At 41.9% G+C, this 18,121-nt stretch overlaps 1 protein-coding gene across 1 annotated transcript; it reads right to left on the bottom strand.

Moving 5' to 3' along the window:
- Positions 1-1,735: 1,735 nt before the first annotated feature.
- LOC145410599 (dynein regulatory complex protein 8-like) lies at positions 1,736-17,987 on the bottom strand. Its single transcript, XM_080280713.1, has 4 exons — positions 17,885-17,987; positions 6,321-6,444; positions 3,563-3,707; positions 1,736-1,915 (listed from the first exon to the last, which is right to left on the bottom strand). The coding sequence occupies exons 1-4, from the start codon at positions 17,985-17,987 to the stop codon at positions 1,736-1,738; spliced, it is 552 nt and encodes a 183-aa protein (XP_080136839.1).
- Positions 17,988-18,121: the final 134 nt, after the last annotated feature.

Genomic DNA, 18,121 nt, shown 5'->3' with positions numbered 1-18,121 from the left:
TAGATAGTCAGTGCCACTCCGTCCCTTCTCTTGCTCTTCCGGCCACCCCCATCCTGTGCCTTGTATCCACGCTCACAGACAGAAAGTCATGTACATTTACTAACAACACGTCCTCTGTGTTTGGCTCTTGGCACCATAAAACTATTTTCTTGATTTTATAAGAGAACAGTAGCGGTGAAAATTTTAAGAACAGTACAGTAGAAGCTTGTGAAAATCCTTAGGGAGTGACTGACCGACCGGGCCGCGCCAAGCTATGCTCCCTCATCTAGAAGTTCCCTTACGATTCTTTCAGTTGTCTGCCTTGTTGTTCTCCTCTGTGATCTTTTCGAAGTTATTTATTCCCTCTACCCACATCATTTATCGGTTTGACACAGGATGATGATGATGTTAGTGATGATGATGATGTTAGTGGTGGTGGTGGTGGTGATGATGATTATGATGTTGGAGGTGATGATAATGATAGTGATGACGATGATGATGATGCTGGTGGTGAAAATAATGATGATTATGATGATAACGATGATGATGACGTTGATACTGGTGATGGTATTCTCGCTCCTTAAGTAAATACAAGTAAAAGTAAAGGAATCAATGAAGCAACCTAAGCAAGTTTGATTATTGAAGGACTTTATTTTTACTGAGTGTTCTGAATATTAACACGAAAAAGCTCACACAAATTTGGTTTAACTGAAATATGAAGCGGAAGTTGGTGGTAAAAATTTAAATACAAAGTTTCGTATTCTTGTTGTTTTAAAAGTCTCCCCCATCACCTCTTCCTCAGCCATCTATTGTATAATCCTGGGGATGATTTTGAGCAGAATACGGGTGCGATTTTCGGTCGTCAAGGGGCTACAGTTATCCAAGGCCCATTTGAGAATTTGATCCATGTCGATAGAAAATAGTTTACGCAAAGTCGGCCCTAGTATCACTCCTTGAATTTAGTGCGTGAGATAGATAGATAGATAGATAAATAGATAGATAGATAGACAGATAGAAAAAAAACAAGATTGCATAAATAACACACAAGAAGATAACAGCGTGCCATAAACAGCTGTACAGTACAATCAAGGATAAAGTTGTAAGGGGCCTATACTCTGACCAGACTAACGCAGAGTTCCTTCATCCTGTTCCCGATCTTCTCTTCTTTGGATGTCCAGCTGAGTGTTCGTCTGTGGATCTTGGTGTTCAAAGTTTGATACATATATATATATATATAAAGTGGCTGCTATAATAGGATTCGATGCGTTTCTGTTCTTACTCATTAACAACTCACCAAACGACATACCAGCATCCCTTAGCATCCTCGCCTTGTCTCTCCACCTTGTTCTTAAGCTTCCATTTCCTCGAACACCCAATTGAACGTCTGTGTGTGGGTGTGTTCAGGGCTTGTGTCTTCAGAAGCGGTACCTCCGATAAAAGAATTTCCACTTATTCCTGTCCTGAGTCAGTAAAAACTCCTCTTTCCACGACTCATCCTCCTCCCTCACCCACTCACCCACCCTGCCTCCCACTTTTTTTTTTTTTTTTTTTAACTGGGTACAAGTGTAGTAGAGTGCCAGGCCACTCCACCTTACTTCACCTTGTCTCCACTTTGTTCTTGGTCTTTCTTTTCTCTTGACATCCAGGAGAGTATCCGTTTGTGGATTTTAAGTATGCAGAGTTGGAGGTTTTAGAAGTATCTCAGGGGCGTCAGCAGAGAATCTGCCTTTCAGTTTTGGCGTGCGGGGTTCGATGGTTAGAAGAATCTAGGTGGCGGAACGAGCTGTGCGGCGTACTGGTCGAGGTCCACCAGGTCAGAGTCCTTCATGGGCAGGGACAGAAGCAGCTCCTCGGCCTCCTCGCCCTTGAGCGCCTCACCCTCGCACGTCAGCAGACGAGCCATCTCGTCACGGCTTAGACTCCCTGCTGGACGGAACTGTGGCCGGGAAAATAAATGAGAACAAACAAAGGATGTATAAAATATGTAGGGAAAGAGAACAAGCAAAAAATGTGGAATATGTGTAGGGCAAGGAGAACAAGCAAAGGGTGTGGAAAATATGTAGGGCAAGGAGAACAAGCAAAGGGTGTGTAAAATGTATGGGAAAGTAAGCATAGCATAAATATGAAGTACACCGTGGCAGATGAATATGTTGTACGGGGAATGGGAACTATGCACGGATAATAAGTGTGACATAACTACAGGAAATAAATATGAATGAAAGCTAGAAGTACGGTGTTTAACTACTCAAAATGAAGAAAAGGCTAGATCAGACTAAATGCAAAATAAAAATAATTAACTTTAAAAATAATGATTAGAAGGCATTATATACGAACAAACTGCGGGGAATGTTTTAACCCCTTTAATCCATGACGTATTTTCTACTGAATTCTTGCTGTCTCCGGACGATTTTATTAAGTTCTGAGAACACTTGTAGCCACAAGGATTAGATATTGCTCTCATTAACCATTCACTAAAAGAGGTCCTACTCAGGTCCAGTATAATCGTCTGGAAATAGCAAGAATAAAACTAGAAAAACGCTCTTGGGTTGAAGGAGTTAAATGCTGGCTCTACAAACTGTGGGTGGTGACCTTCACTGTCTGGACCTGGGTCGTCCCAGCACATGCATTAATTATAGCTGTGAAGCACGAGCTGATAATGATACGGAAAACTTATTTGGATTTATTTCTGCCATTGTAATTTCATTGGTGGATGAATTAAAAAAAAAATCTTCATCAAGCTTGAGCAAAATGGATATTATACAGTAAAGCTGATATACTGTACTTTGTTCAGGCACTGGCTTCCCTACACTGAGCACCCGTTGATCTGCGTGACCATAATTTATTGAGAGATAAAGCAGAAAGCATTTTCTTCCTGAAATATACTTCAATAGTCAATTGTACATACAGAATTATGTACAGTGCAAATTTAGTGTAAAGTGTAAACACAGTCTAGGCTGAGGAAAGTGATTGGTGGAGTGCATAGCATGTTAGGTTCTCGCCACACACCCAGCTGTCACAGTAAAAGAATAACTTAATATGAAACCTGACAAAATGGTTCAAACAACATAATTCTTAATTTACAGGCTGCACTTTTTTTTTTTTTTTTTCTAATATAATAGACCAGGTAGAGCCAGGTAACAGTTGTATGTGACCTGGGCAGGTCATCATTCAGATATAGTATAGGGACTGTGTTGGCAAAGGCGGGTCATCATTTCATCTTTGAACCAGACAGCCACAGCTGCAGTCGCCACTGCGGATCTATAACTTCTAACAATATAACATTACCGGAATGCATAAATGCACAACAGAGCATACGGTACAGTTAAACTCACATGTACGTGTTACAATGGGTGGCACTCTGAATACATTATGACAACAAATATAAGTATTGAAAATCGTAGCATTGTACTTTTGGCTGAACGGCCTTAAAACAACTTTACAAACAGTGGCAGGCTGTTGTGTTACTTAAACAATCCCTCTGTGCACACAAATGCAGTACAAGCATTTGTAACAAGAACATAAGAACTCAACTGGACAGTATATACATAATGAGAGAGAGAGAGGGGGGGGGGGGAATACACACCACAGTCTTCTTCCCCTCGCCATACACACTGCCTGACTTTGCCGCAGCGTCAGGCAATGGGTGCACCTCAGCCAGATATGCCCGCCCCTCCCTGGCCAACACAGCAAGGGCGCGACTCAGCTCCTCCTTACTGCTGCCCGGGAACCTACACAACACCAAGACAGGCAAAAAAATCCGCCTTAGGTTTGCATTTGTGGCTTTGGAGATGTCTTAATGCCTCTTCCTTAGCGATTAATTTTGCACGATACATCTCACTGTCCTCGCCTGTTTGATTAATGAATACTACGTCGGTATTAGAAGGATATAAATAACATATAAAAGAATGTTAATGTACAGGAAAACAATCGCTAAAGAAGAGGCGTCACAAAGCCTCTAATACTATGTGTACTCTTTGAAAAACACACACACACACACACACACACACACACACACACACACACACACACACACACACACACACACACACACACACACACACACACACACACACACACACACACAGACAGACAGACACACACACACACACACACACACACACACACACACACACACACACACACACACACACACACACACACACACACACACACACACACACACACACACACACACAGATGACAATTTTCTTGCCTCCTGCAACTATGCTTTATTTTCCAAAGGAGAAGAAAAAAACACAGAATCTTTGTATGTATCTTATTCTTCCTGGAAATAAATAAACAAATAAATAGATAAATGTTACTCACGACGAGACGGGACTGTGTTTGTGAATCAGGGTGGATAATCAGCCATACTTTTCGGCCCTTTTCCTAGACATCTCAGTAGACTTTGTAACTCTTTCATACGACTTGTTTTGACTTTCACATTAATATCTTTTTAACGCCTCTTATTTTTCCTTAATATTCACACATTCGTAGGTGGCTCAAAAGACATGCAAAAAGTAGTAACTGTGTTTTGTCTTTGTTTATACTGGTCAAGGAGATGCTATTAAACTTTCTTAGCTGATCATACTACTTTCTTAGCTGATTATACTACCTTATTAGCTGATTATACTACTTTCATAGCTGATTATACTACTTTCTTAGCTGATTGTACTACTTGTACAGCGTGCTTAGAAACTAGTTAGATAACAATACACTTACACAACAAGATTTGTGTGATACAGTGGACAGTTTTTAAAACTTTCTTGAAGCTAAGTTCCGTATAAGACCACTTGCTTATAATTTGATGTTACCTCATACAGGCAAGAAACATTTATCAACCAAACTACACTGAATGACAACCTGCATGCACGACAAAAAATGTTTCGTGATAATAATTATCTGCTTGGACACTTGTTTTTTCATAGACGGTGGTTAAGGTCTTTTACGAGTACTTCCCCTGATCAAGATGGTGACTTCGATAACGTATCAGATTATCTTACAGGAGTTTCACGGCCCTATCGTGCTGCTCAGCACTTGCTCAAATAAGAGCCATTTCTGAACAGCGCTTCGCTTTGCTCGAAACCGACGATTTATGCGTCGACCCAGGAGCAAATGCTTCACTGTCGGGCAGTTTGCTCCAGGAAACAGTGGCAACAATTAGAGGTCAAAACACTCCTTTAGAAAACGTCATTCGACATGAAATTGGAACGGGCCATCTGTGTCCCAGTTACAACCATCCTGCCCAGTTTCATAGAAATCGTTTTTCCGGTTTCGGTTGTGCTGCACACACACACACACACACACACACACACACACACACACACACACACACACACACACACACACACACACAGACAGAAGGACGGACAGACAGACAGCCACACACACACACACACACACACACACACACACAGAGGAGCGCACGAGCCACTTAAAACCTAACCTTTTTCCCCGCGAGCGGCGGTGTGTAAAAAAAAAAAAAAAAAAAAAAAAAAGTCTGGTGGTTGGCAGAATAAATGGCCAACTATGTCATGGTCGTGAAGGCATTAAATCCAGTGTAATGACTTTTTATTCGGTGAGATAAGACAAGCGTGTGTATACAGTCGGTTGTCGTCAGCATCATGGACTCCCGTTATTATTTTGGGTTGTATTCTAGGTAATAAAGGTTGCTTCCTAATTCCTCAACCTGAGCCTTGAAAATTTCCTATATAAGTAATATTAATATCGTCCTAGTTTGCATCACTGACATAAAAAAAGGATATTTAGGTCCGCACACCATTATTTAGCTGCTCGAGTTTCTCTCTTCGTCTTCGTCATCCCTTCTTTTTTTTTTTCTTCTTCTTTTTCTTTTGAACGATACAACATTTGGTGGAACTTTCTTTTTTTTCACTAATTCACTTCGAACTTACCACAAAGGCTCCTTGGTCCAATTCTCCCAAATACCTTTTTCTTTTTTATTTTTCTTTTGAATCCTTGTTATTTCTTTCTTTATTTATTTTTATGCTTAAGGCATTTTTAAAGGTTTTATAAGGTAACGTTAAACCACGTAAAGATAAAAGTTTAGGGATCCCATATTCTTGTATGTTCATTATTTTCATCATGGCAATTTGTACAGATAAATGTTAGTGTACTGTGGTTGTGTGGAAACCATCCTGCATTCCCTTGTGAATGTTCACCATCTTTTGTGAAGTTAATGTGCAGAATAAATCGTTACGGAAGAGATGCTGCAAAATCTTCGAGACAATGATTTAGAATAACAAGGCATGCTGTGACTGGCTAAGGAAATACTGACAGTCCCCCTTACAAAGAGAGACTGGGCGGAGGGGAAGCTATCTTACCGTCTATCGAGCAGCAGTTTCTTTGCAATGGTGAGGAATGCTGCCAGATGTACAGTGTCATTGCTCTCCTCTCCCACCATGGCTGCCACTGTCTTCCTCATCTCCACCTCACTTGGCACCAACCCTGTCAATATAGGATAGAGTAGGGTAGATGAAGACAGAGGAAAGTCCCAGGGTAATGAGTACATAACTCGCCACAGGCGTAAAGGCCTTATTTAAGGAGATGAGCACCGCAGCTAACCGCCTTAAAGCGTCGGCCCCCACCTTGATATTTTTCTTATTTGTTCTCCCATTAGTACAGTTGTGGGCTTGGATATAACACCAGCAGCAGTGGCTGGTGTACTACTGGGGATGATTGACAACGATAACTAAGTCTGCCATAATGTCTCCTACAGTCCAGTGACAAATCTAAACTTTCTTTTTCTCCCTTTGGCCGAGAAATGCCTACTTTATCTTTTATTCTAATAAGTGCAGGTGAGGTTGTTCAGGCGTACTAAAGCCCCACAGCAAAGGACATAGCAAACCTGTATATGGGATGGGAGCTTCAACACGTAGACCGTATTTTCGTGATCTTAGGACCTCTTCTTTAGCAGTTAATATTAAGATATTCAACATCATCATCATCATCATCATCCTTCTTCTTTTCCACCTGCAGGTAAGATGAGACAGACTCCAGAAAGCAAGAGACAGGAGAGACAGAATAAAAATGTGATACATATAGGGAGAATTAATCAGCGGCATGGCAGGCGAAATGGGCCACACACTCATTTACTCATTACTATAGTCCCTGAAATCATAACTACCCCACGGACATAACCATTCACAGACATTTGCTTCATACTGGACAAGAGTCAGTCCGACGACTTTCAAGGTAAAAAGCGGTGCCAAACCCTTATGGTTTATGCGGTCCTCCGTTCTCAATTCATCCACCAGCTTGATCCCTTGTCAGTTCTTTGGCCTCCTCATTTCCATATCTTGTTTTCTCACACACTTATTCAACAGATTTATCCACCTTCTTCTTGACTCACAACGCCTCCTCCCTTCACCAAACTCAGGTACTGTACACTACCTTTTCATCTCCTTATTCATACACATTCCATAAGACCATACAATCCACAAGCACACTTTCTTCAACTCTATTGCCCACAGGTTTCTTTACTCCATGTCTCTAGCATTATTTCTTATCCTATACACTCTCTGCATCCCAAACATATTTCTCAGTAATCCCATATCCACTGCTCTAATTCTTAACTTCTGATTTTCACGTCCTACCAAAGTCTCACACCTGTGTTAGTATGGGCGTTCAGTTTAATCACGGAGTCCCCTTTGCAACTGTCAGACTCAGACCTCCGTTTCTCATCAAAGTCTTCATAGCACCAACTACTTTCCTTCCCTCTGTCATTTGGTTTGCACATTTACCTGTCATTTCTACCACCCTCCCTAAGCTCCCACACTAATTCAAGTTTCTCGCCATTCACCAGCACATCATACTTCTTTCCTCCAAAACCATCGCTTTTCTCTTATTTACATTTACTTTCAAAGCGTGACACTCACAGCCATTAAAAAAAAACTACGTGCTAATCCGCAAAGCTGTTATTCAGTATTAGCATTCAGCACATCATTTGTGTACATCAGAATTCAGATACTCTACTCTTCACCATGTATTACTGTCCTCATCGCCCTTTCCATGACTCATGCTTTTACCTCTCATAACTCCATCCATAAATCTATATATACTGAACAGCCATGGGGACATAACACATCTTTGCCTCACTCTAACGATGATTTAGATATTGCTCGTTAATATTTTCTTGTAGTGGAGTTACTGGGTATCACAAGTAGCATGTTCTTAGCGTCCCTGCATGCGCCATGAGACTAAGGTTTATTCACATATACGGGATCGTGTTGATATCGTGTTCAGACTGAATGTTGGTAATACATCGTTCTATATGCTTGTACATGTTCGAACCCTGTTAATTCATACCAGTAACTGATACACACACACACACACACACACACACACACACACACACACACACACACACACACACACACACACACACACACACACACACACACACACACACACACACACACACACACACACACACACACACACACACACACACACACACACACACACACACACACACACACTATGACAGAGTAACAAACACAATACAGGAAAGGGAAGGATGGGTGGACAGTATCTATTTAGATTTCAAGAAAGCTTTTGACACAGTACCACACCAAAGACTTTTATGGAAACTGTACCATCAAGGAGGAATTCGAGGCAAACTGTTTTGTTGGATGCAAGACTTTCTCATAAAAAGAGAAATGAGGACAGTACTAAGAGGAAACTACTCATCATGGAAAGAAGTGACTAGTGGAGTACCACAGGGTTCAGTGCTGGCACCAATCATGTTTTTGGTGTATATAAATGATATAAACAGCAACACTGGAAATGAGAGCTATCTGAATATGTTTGCAGATGATGCAAAAATACAAAGGAGAATTACTAGCACAGACTCTTGTAGGGAGCTACAAGAAGAATTAAATAAACTTCATGAATGGAGTAGTACATGGCAAATGGAATTCAATGTGGACAAGTGTCATGTAATCAAGTTTGGTAAAAGTGGAAAAAGACCTGATTGGGATTATAAGTTAGGAAATAAAACCCTATACACATCAGAAAGAGAGAAAGACCTAGGTGTGATTATCAATAACAGACTATCTCCGGCTGACCACATCAGCGAGAAGGTACGGAACATGTATACACTGCTTGCAAATATGAGAATAGCATTCACATACATAAATGAAGACATGCTAAGAACGATAATAACATCATTCATTAGACCAACCCTGGAATATGCATCAGTAGTCTGGAGTCCTCATCTCAAAAAGCATATACTGTAGACAAGATTGAAAAAGTTCAAAGGGCCGCTACAAGATGGATACCAAGCTTAAGGGACCTAAGCTACGAAGAAACACTAAATAAACTGAATCTACCAACACTACAGGAGAGAAGGAAAAGAGGTGACATGATAATGCTATATACAGTAAGTGCATATCAGGAAAGGAGAAAATAGACATAAATGATTACTTAACATATGGAGAAGCATCGGCAAGAGGACACCGCAAAAAATTGCATAAGAAGAGAGGTGATAAAGACGTAAGGAAATTCAGTTTTCCAAACAGAGTAATTGATCAATGGAATGCACTACCGAATGAAATAGTGTGTGCCAAAACAATTCACAAATTTAAGGATATGTACGATAAATATGGTTTAAGACACGGGACAGTACGAGCTTGACTCATTCCTGTAAAGATACAATTAGGTAAGAACAATTAGGTAAGAACACACACACACACACACACACACACACACACACACACACACACACACACACACACACACACACACACACACACACACAGTCATTGCAATATTCACTTTCACACGCATCACTCAGTATAGACACCCTTTTCCTATTTGTACTTCATCAGCATAGGGAAGATTAATTCAAGCTACCACTCTTCCTCCCAGGTCTGATAATGCACTGACCATGATATGGGCTATTGCAATCAGTGGCGTAGCCAACGGGGGGACGGGGGGGGGGGTACTGTTTGGTAACTTTCCCCGGGCCCCCAGTAAAGCGGGGCCCCATATGGACCCTTCAGTTTTTAGATAACACAGAAATATATCGCAGTCTAAGTAAAAAACATATATTTGCACAAAAAAATCAAAGGAAACACGGTATCTGGCAGGCAGTGGCGTACCCAGAAAGTTGAAGAGAGGAGAGGGGGGCTTTTTTATCTTTTTAACTGTAGCCCATGACTTTGGCGAGCGCAGCAAGCCCGTACAGCTGAGGGGTTGGGGGGGGGGACGCTGTAAGCCCCCCTCCCAGAGAAAATTTTTCATTTTGGCCAATTTTATAATCATTTTGAGGCCATATGGAATGGGTATAAGACATAAATATAGCATATTCTAAAGTAATTTTTAAGTACTCTGTGCCAGTGAGTTATGATTCAGTCTCTTCAATAACCTTAAACTGTTAAAATTCAAATGCTCACATTTGTTTTATAAAGCTTCAGCAGAATAGACAGGAATAGTGGACACAATCTGGCCGCACTGTGGGGTGGTACTACTACTCTGCGGCCAGGTTGTGTTAGGAAGAATACTGCCACCGTATTCCCTGCGCGTCGTAAAAGGCGACTAAAAGGGGCGGGGTGAGAAGACTTGGGACCCCCTCCTCTGTGTTTTAGTTCCTAAAAAGAGACAGGCCAGAGAAAGGGATGGGGAATGGAGTTATCCCCGTACCCTGAAGATTGGGTCTATGAATGTGCGTGGATGTAGTACGATTGAGGCTAAAAGGGAGGAGATTGGGAGAATGTTTGTGAGAAGAAAGTTGGATGTGTTAGCTTTGAGTGAAACGAAGATGAAAGGGAAGGGTGAGTCTATGTTTGAAAGTGTGAATGGAAGATTGTCAGGTGTTGATAGAGGAAGGGCAAGAGAAGGTGTGGCCTTGTTAGTGACTCCGGAAGTACAGCAGTGTGTGATTGAATGGAAGGAGGTGTCATCGAGACTGATGTGGGTGAAAGCGAAATTTAAACGTGAGTTGTGGGTGTTTGTGAGTGCATATGGGCCTGGTAGTGAAAGGGATGAAGAAGAGAGGGAGTCTTTCTGGAATGATGTTGATGAGTGTCTGCAGAGTTTTGGAGCGAATGTGAATGTGGTAATGATGGGAGATCTGAATGCTAGAGTGGGAAATGTAGCAGTTGAAGGTGTAGTTGGTATGCATGGTGTGCCTAGAAGAAATGAAAATGGGGAGCGAATGATAGCGATGTGTGTTGAGCGAGAGATGGTGATTGGAAATACGCTGTTTGAGAAGAAAGATATTTATAAGTATACAGGGTGAGACAGGAGGGTGGAAGGGTTGTTGATAGAGCTTTGATGGACTATGTGGTTGTGTCTAGGAATGTAATAGGAAGATTGTTGGATGTGAGAGTTCTGAGAGGGGAGGGTGGAGGTATGTCTGACCACTACCTGGTGGAGGGAAAGTTAAGAGTAGGTAAGAGATGGGTGAGAGCTAGGAGGGTTAGGTGTGGCAGGGAGGTTTTGAAAGTGAGTGAGTTGGATAAAAGAGAGAAAAAGATAGAGTATCAGGAGAAATTGAAAGATGAGTGGAACGCAGTGAAAGATCGGGAAAATGGCAGTGTGGATGAGGAATGGCAGTTATTTAAGAGTGCTGTGGTGGGGCATGCAGAACAGGTGTGTGGTGTGAGACGTGTGAGTGGTGGTGTAAGAAAAGAAAGTGAATGGTGGTGCGAGGAAGTAAGTATGGCTGTGGCTGAGAAGAGACGTGCATATGAAGTGTGGCTGCAGAGGAAGGATGAGATGTCATATGAGAAGTTTAAGGAAAAGAGGAATAGGGCGAGAAGGGCTGTGCATGATGCTAAAGTGGCAGCAGATGAGAGGTGGGGTAGGCGGCTGACAGAGAATTTTCAACAGAATAAGAAAATGTTTTGGAAGGAGGTGAAAAGGGTGCGAAAGGGAGAGTCTGGGAAGGAAGAACGAGTAAAAGCAGAGGATGGAAGGATGTTAACTGAGATGGATGCAGTAAGGAAGAGATGGGCAGAGTATTTTGAAAGATTGTTAAATGTAGAGGAGGAAAGGGTGGCTGAGATTGTGGTGGATGGAAGGGTGCAAGGAATAAATGTATTGGGAGAGTTGAATGATTCTTTGATCACGAAGGAGGAAGTGGAGAAGGCAGTAAAGGAGATGAAAACAGGGAAAGCTGCAGGTATGGATGGGTGTGCTGTGGAATGCCTGAAGGGTGGTGGAGTGACTATTGTTGACTGGTTAGTAAGATTGTTGAATGTGTACTTTGTGAAAGGTATGGTGCCAGTTGACTGGGCAAGTGCTTGTGTGGTCCCGTTGTTTAAAGGCAAGGGTGATAAGTATGAATGTACTAGCTTTAGGGGTATAAGTCTGTTGAGTGTTGTAGGTAAGGTGTTTGGTAGAGTGTTAATTATGAGAGTTAGAGAGGGTACAGAGGGAGTGATTGGTGATGAGCAGTGTGGCTTTAGGAGAGGGAGGGGATGCGTGGATCAGGTGTTTGCGGTGAGACAAGTGTGTGAAAAGTATTTAGCGAAGGCAAGGATGTGCTTTGGGCATTTATAGATTTAGAGAAAGCATATGATAGAATTGACAGGGAGGCATTGTGGACTGTTTTAAGATTGTATGGACTTGATGGTAGGTTACTAAAAGGGGTGAAAAGTTTTTATGCAAATAGTAGAGCGTGTGTAAGAGTGGGAAATGCTGTGAGTGATTGGTTTCCTGTGAGAGTGGGGCTGCGACAGGGATGTGTGATGTCGCCTTGGTTGTTTAATATTTACATGGATGGTGTTGTAAGGGAGGTGAATGCAAGAGTTTTAGGTGGAGGTCTGAGTCTGGTGAATGTTGATGGTGGAGAGTGGAATCTGAAGCAGCTGCTGTTTGCAGATGTTACTGCACTGGTGGCTGATTCAGAGGAGAGATTGAGACAGTTGGTAGAGGAGTTTGGAAGGGTATGTGAAAGGAGGAAATTGAAAGTAAATGAGAATAAGAGTAAAGTGATGAAGTGTACGAGGTTGGTAGATGGTAGGGGGATGAATATAGTTTTGAATGGCGAGTTGCTTGAGGAGGTAGAGTGTTTTAAATATCTAGGGACACATGTTGCTGTGGATGGAAGAATAGATGCAGAAGTGAAGTTTAGAATAAATGAAGTAGGAAAGGTGCTGGGAGGAATGAAAAAAGTGTTTAGATGTCGTTCGCTTAGAATGGATGTAAAGAGAAGGCTGTATGAGGGTGTTGTGGTACCGACTGCATTATATGGGGCTGAAACATGGAATATGGGTGTAGCAGAGAGGAAAAGATTGAATGTAATGGAGATGAGGTGTCTGAGGAGTATGTGTGGAGTGACGTGTATGGATCGAGTGCGGAATGATGAAGTGCGAAGGAGAACTGGAGTTGTTCGGGAGATGGCTGGTAGAGCTGAGCAGAGGGTGTTGTGATGGTTTGGGCATATGGAGAGAATGGATAATGAGCGATTGGTGAAAAAGATAACTAGATCTGATGTGAGAGATGTAAGGCTGAGAGGAAGACCACGAATAGGAAGGATGGACAGTGTGAAGAGAGCGCTGGACGCGAGAGGGATGTCTGTTGAGCAAGGAAGAGTGGCTGTGCGTGACAGAAATAAATGGAGAGAAATTGTGAATGAATAAGTGATGACACAGCCCTGAGGGGATATTCTCCCGCATTTGGTCTGATCAGCTATTTCAGGTCAGGTGCGGGTAAGGGGATGAGTCTGTTATGATGTGGCAGGGGTAAACCAGTTCTACTGTCGGGCCCTGCTGCAGATGTCACTGATTGCATCGCGCAGTTGACCCTTGTGTGGTGTGGTGCGGTGAGGATCTGTCCTTTCTCTTCTTTGGGGCTAAGATGCGAATGAATGTGTTTGAATGGATGAGTAAATGGGAAGTGTGTCGTCCTGTCTCGGCTACCTCCCTTTCCTTGGGGGAAGCAGCCTAGATATATATATATATATATATATATATATATATATATATATATATATATATATATACATATATCAGCCTTTTGAGTATCCACTGCAGGACCGGCCTATCCCGACCGAAGTGGGGACTATACAGCCAATGTATCTCTACTAAGTGGCTTAGGCTGTCTGGTAGAGATTGTATGTAGGGTAAGAAGTGCTTGTGAGTGTGATTGTAGTGTTGGAGTGGTTTTGGACGTGTGTGTAGTGTGTGAACCAAGTGTAATCGGCCCGGCAAGCCGACTGAGTGCAATTATACTTTATAGTATGCGACACTGGTTCAACCAATTCACCCCTTATGTCCGCCAATGCAGTACATGGCCAGAAGAACGCTCCCAAAGTTTATTACCCTGGCGGGGCGCGAACCCTCGTTCTTCAGTGTACGAAAACACACACTTTACCACTGTACTACAGAGGCTCATATATATATATATATATATATATATATATATATATATATATATATATATATATATATATATATATATTGCACAAGGTGGAGGGGGCCATGACGGCATCCCCCCCCCCCGCGGTACGCCACTGCGGGCAGGTTATTTGTACAATTATAGGTTATTTTTTGTCACCAATTTTCTTACGTTTCTGAGTATTTTACGGTGAATCTTCCATATATACTTAAGTAAGTGATAATTTTAGGCATTTATATTATGAATATAGTTATCTATCTATCGCCAGACGCCATAATCCCGTAAGGGGTGGCCATTTGACTTCGAGTTATTTGTTTTACGGGGAGGGGCACTAACCCTCCACCAACCCACTTGTTGACACGTAGGGAGCACGTATGGTTTGGTTACATGGTTACCATCATAGAGGTAGGAGTAGGTAGAGGCGGCATAAGGGATTAACCACGGGTAGGTCAGAATGAGGCCAACAGACCTGACTCGACCAACATGGCGGCGACCCCTTCAACAGCTGTCTGACTTGGTTCCGCTGACCAGGTGCGAGTGTTTTCTTAGTTGCAAACAGAAAAAATGAGGAAGAAAGTAGGTTATGAATGGAAGGAGAAAAGAAAGTAGTTAATGAATGAAAAAAAAGGAACCATTTAAGAATATATGGTAAAATGAAGGATGGAAGACAGATAGATGATTTAAAATAATATACATCAGCACATTATGAAAAAAGTTTATATCTATTATTCTATATAATATTCAGCTTGACTTTACTAACTCCAGTCATATACATAATGTACACTTACAAATTATAATTCACTCTAAAGATACTCACCGGTGAAATGTAATGGATGGGTCAGATTTCTTATCTCCTCTTTCATTACACCCAAATGCGGCACAGGTGGTGGGCATTTTTGGAGTCTTAGGTTATTTGATGGTGAGATACAACTTAGGACAGAACGTCTCACACCCACAGCTGAACTACAACTAAAACCAGAGGTAGAATGAAGTCTACTTTGTTTCTGGCATTCTCCCTGAAGAATACCAGGTGGACACACAGCTGGAGGTATTAAAGGCTTAATAATCTCATGGCCACACCCACGGAGGTAGGATTAGGACTGTTACCTCTATGGGCACAGCCATAGAGGTAGGAGTGCACAGCAATCTTCTTCGTCAAGTAGGTGTTGCCGTGACCTCTTGACTTGACCAATATGGCCGTTTGACAGTTCTCTGGCTTCACCGGAGCCTTCTCACGCCGACTCTACCCTAATCCTACCTCTATGGTTACCACCCAGCGTTGTAAATGGTTTCTTGGCTTACAGGAAACCATTTGGCTTGTCACTCAATGTAAAGCCACCCGAAAAGGAGAGAAAAGTAATAAGAAGTGACAGGAAAGATGGGAGAAATGGGAAGAGAGGAGGGCAGGCACAGAAAAAGAATGATAAAGGCTAAGGAAGAAGTAGGCAGCACTACATCAAGTGAGTGGATGATGGTCGCCACCACCTACACTAAAACATATTTATGCCTTAGAAAATTTAGCCCAATGGATGCTAATGAAAAATTGTGGAAGTTTCCGGAATGCTCTTCATGGCTTCCGAGGTTTCGGGATACTTGAGGCAATTTATGTTTTACTTGTGTGTAACACCTTGATCATTTACACTGAGGTAAATTCTCATGCTTTCATTTTAGTTAATGTGTTGGTTACAATGTTTTAATAATTGTTTATTTATTCGCGTAATGGATATAAGGCAACAGTAATAATACAAGAGGGTTCTGTAAATTCTGTATCAAACCTTACCAGATTTTGGAGGGCCCCTCAAGGAGCAAAGCCCCCCCGGCCCCCAAATGTCTAGCTACGCCCCTGATTAGTTACAGTATACTCTTATATATAATATATAGAAATTATGTCCACATCAAAAACATAAATAAAAAATATGTACAGTTTCTTCCTGTACATTGAAAGAAAACCTGGAAACTGCATACCCAATCCAGCGATATGTATACCGGTTAAAATTAATCCATGTGCTCAAAATCATTTATGTCTAATCATTTTATTTTTGGGACGGGGGCTGAGCTCCCAAAAATCACTGGGAGGCCACGCATCCAAAATATAGCGTTTCGTATGGGAGTCCATTGTACAACATGTACTAAGGTATCAAAGCCACATCTGGCCTCCTTTCACTATTTCTGAGAATGTTAAATTTGGTAAGGGAGTGCTGGCCCCCCTAAAAAAAATGATTGGAAAAGTGGAGGACGTTCGGAGTAACCAGATGAAGTCACCTGGGAAGTTTGAATTAAATCTTTCCTCTGTTTCTGATAGTTTTTATTTTTAAGAGGGGGCTGAACTCCCATAAAAATCATGGGGGGGGGGATCGCACTCCACAAGTATCGCATTGCGGATGAGAGTGCATTGTTCAACTTGTATTAAGATGTCAAAGCCACATCTGCTCTCCTTTCACTACTTCTGAGAAGTTTTGATTTGGTGAAAGGGGGCTGACCCCCCTAAAAATAATGGTGGAAAACCATATACTGGATAGCACTATCAAGGAACCAGGTGAAGTAACCTGAGAAATTTCGTTGAAATCCGGTCGCTCACTTTCCCCTACTTCTGTTCACTTTTATCCTTGGGAGGGGGCTGCCCCCCCCACCAAGAATCACTGGGGGGATCACGCTCCCCATGTATCGCATTATGGATGGGAGTGTATTGTACAATTTGTATTAAGATAGCAAGTCATATCTGCTCTCCTGTGACTACGTCTGAGATGTTTTAATTTGGTGATGGGGTCTGACCTTAAAAATAAAGTTGGAAAATTTTATATAATGGAAGACATTAAGGACCCAGACGAAGTGACCTGAAAAGTTTCCCTGAGATCCATGTTATTACTTTCCCCTGTTCCTGATAGTTTACATTTTTGGGAGGGGAGCTGAACCCCCAAGAATCATTAGGGGGGGGGGTCACACTCCCCAAATACCGCATTACGGGTGCAAGTCCATTGTACACAATGCACTAAGATATCAAAGCCATATCTGCCCAACTCTCACTGTTTCAGAGAATATCTTATTTGGCGTGATTTCAAAATTGAATATAGAAAAACCTTCTCAGTAACCAATGAAACTCACCTGGAAAGTTTCATTCAGATCCATGAAATAGCCTATGACTTAAAGCACACACACACACACACACACACACACACACACACACACACACACACACACACACAACCAGAGTCTAGAAGATGTGTCAGACAGTCCTAAGCCCACGTGAATACTGCCTTATGGCAGAACATCGTAATCCCATCACTATGGGAGATTGTAAGTTTAATAAAATCGCCTGGCGTAAGCAATGTACCACACTAGGATGTAACATGTTTTGGCATTCCAGTTGTCAAATCATTAATTATAGGTAGGTGAAGCTTTAACATTACCAATAATAATGCCCACCTAAACCACCTTCAGCCGTCTTATCACCATCACCTCTTTCAGTGTCAAACAACAATTTAGGTCTACCCTTCCTGAAAATGTGAAATATATATGGGTATTTTTCTGTATCAGTTCTTACCTAGGGTCCGAATAATTGTCGGTATGTCTTGGACGGAAACAACATTTTTGTCTTTGTCTTGGAAAAATGTGAAAACTTCTGTTAACTTTTTGTCCAGCGACATGTCCTCTGTTAAGCTTCCGCGTTGTTGACATGGTTGCCATGGTTACAGCTGCTACGAGACATACGAGAACTCTTATCTTGAATCCGGATTAGAGCGAACAATGTGACAAGACCATTATTTTGCCATGGTTCAGA

Source organism: Coenobita brevimanus, chromosome 86, assembly GCF_032717465.1.
Source record: "Coenobita brevimanus isolate Jiangsu-jjx chromosome 86, ASM3271746v2, whole genome shotgun sequence".
NCBI lineage: Eukaryota > Metazoa > Arthropoda > Malacostraca > Decapoda > Coenobitidae > Coenobita > Coenobita brevimanus.
The sequence above is the reverse complement of the archived record's forward strand: the minus strand, read 5'-3'. Positions and strand labels throughout refer to the sequence as shown.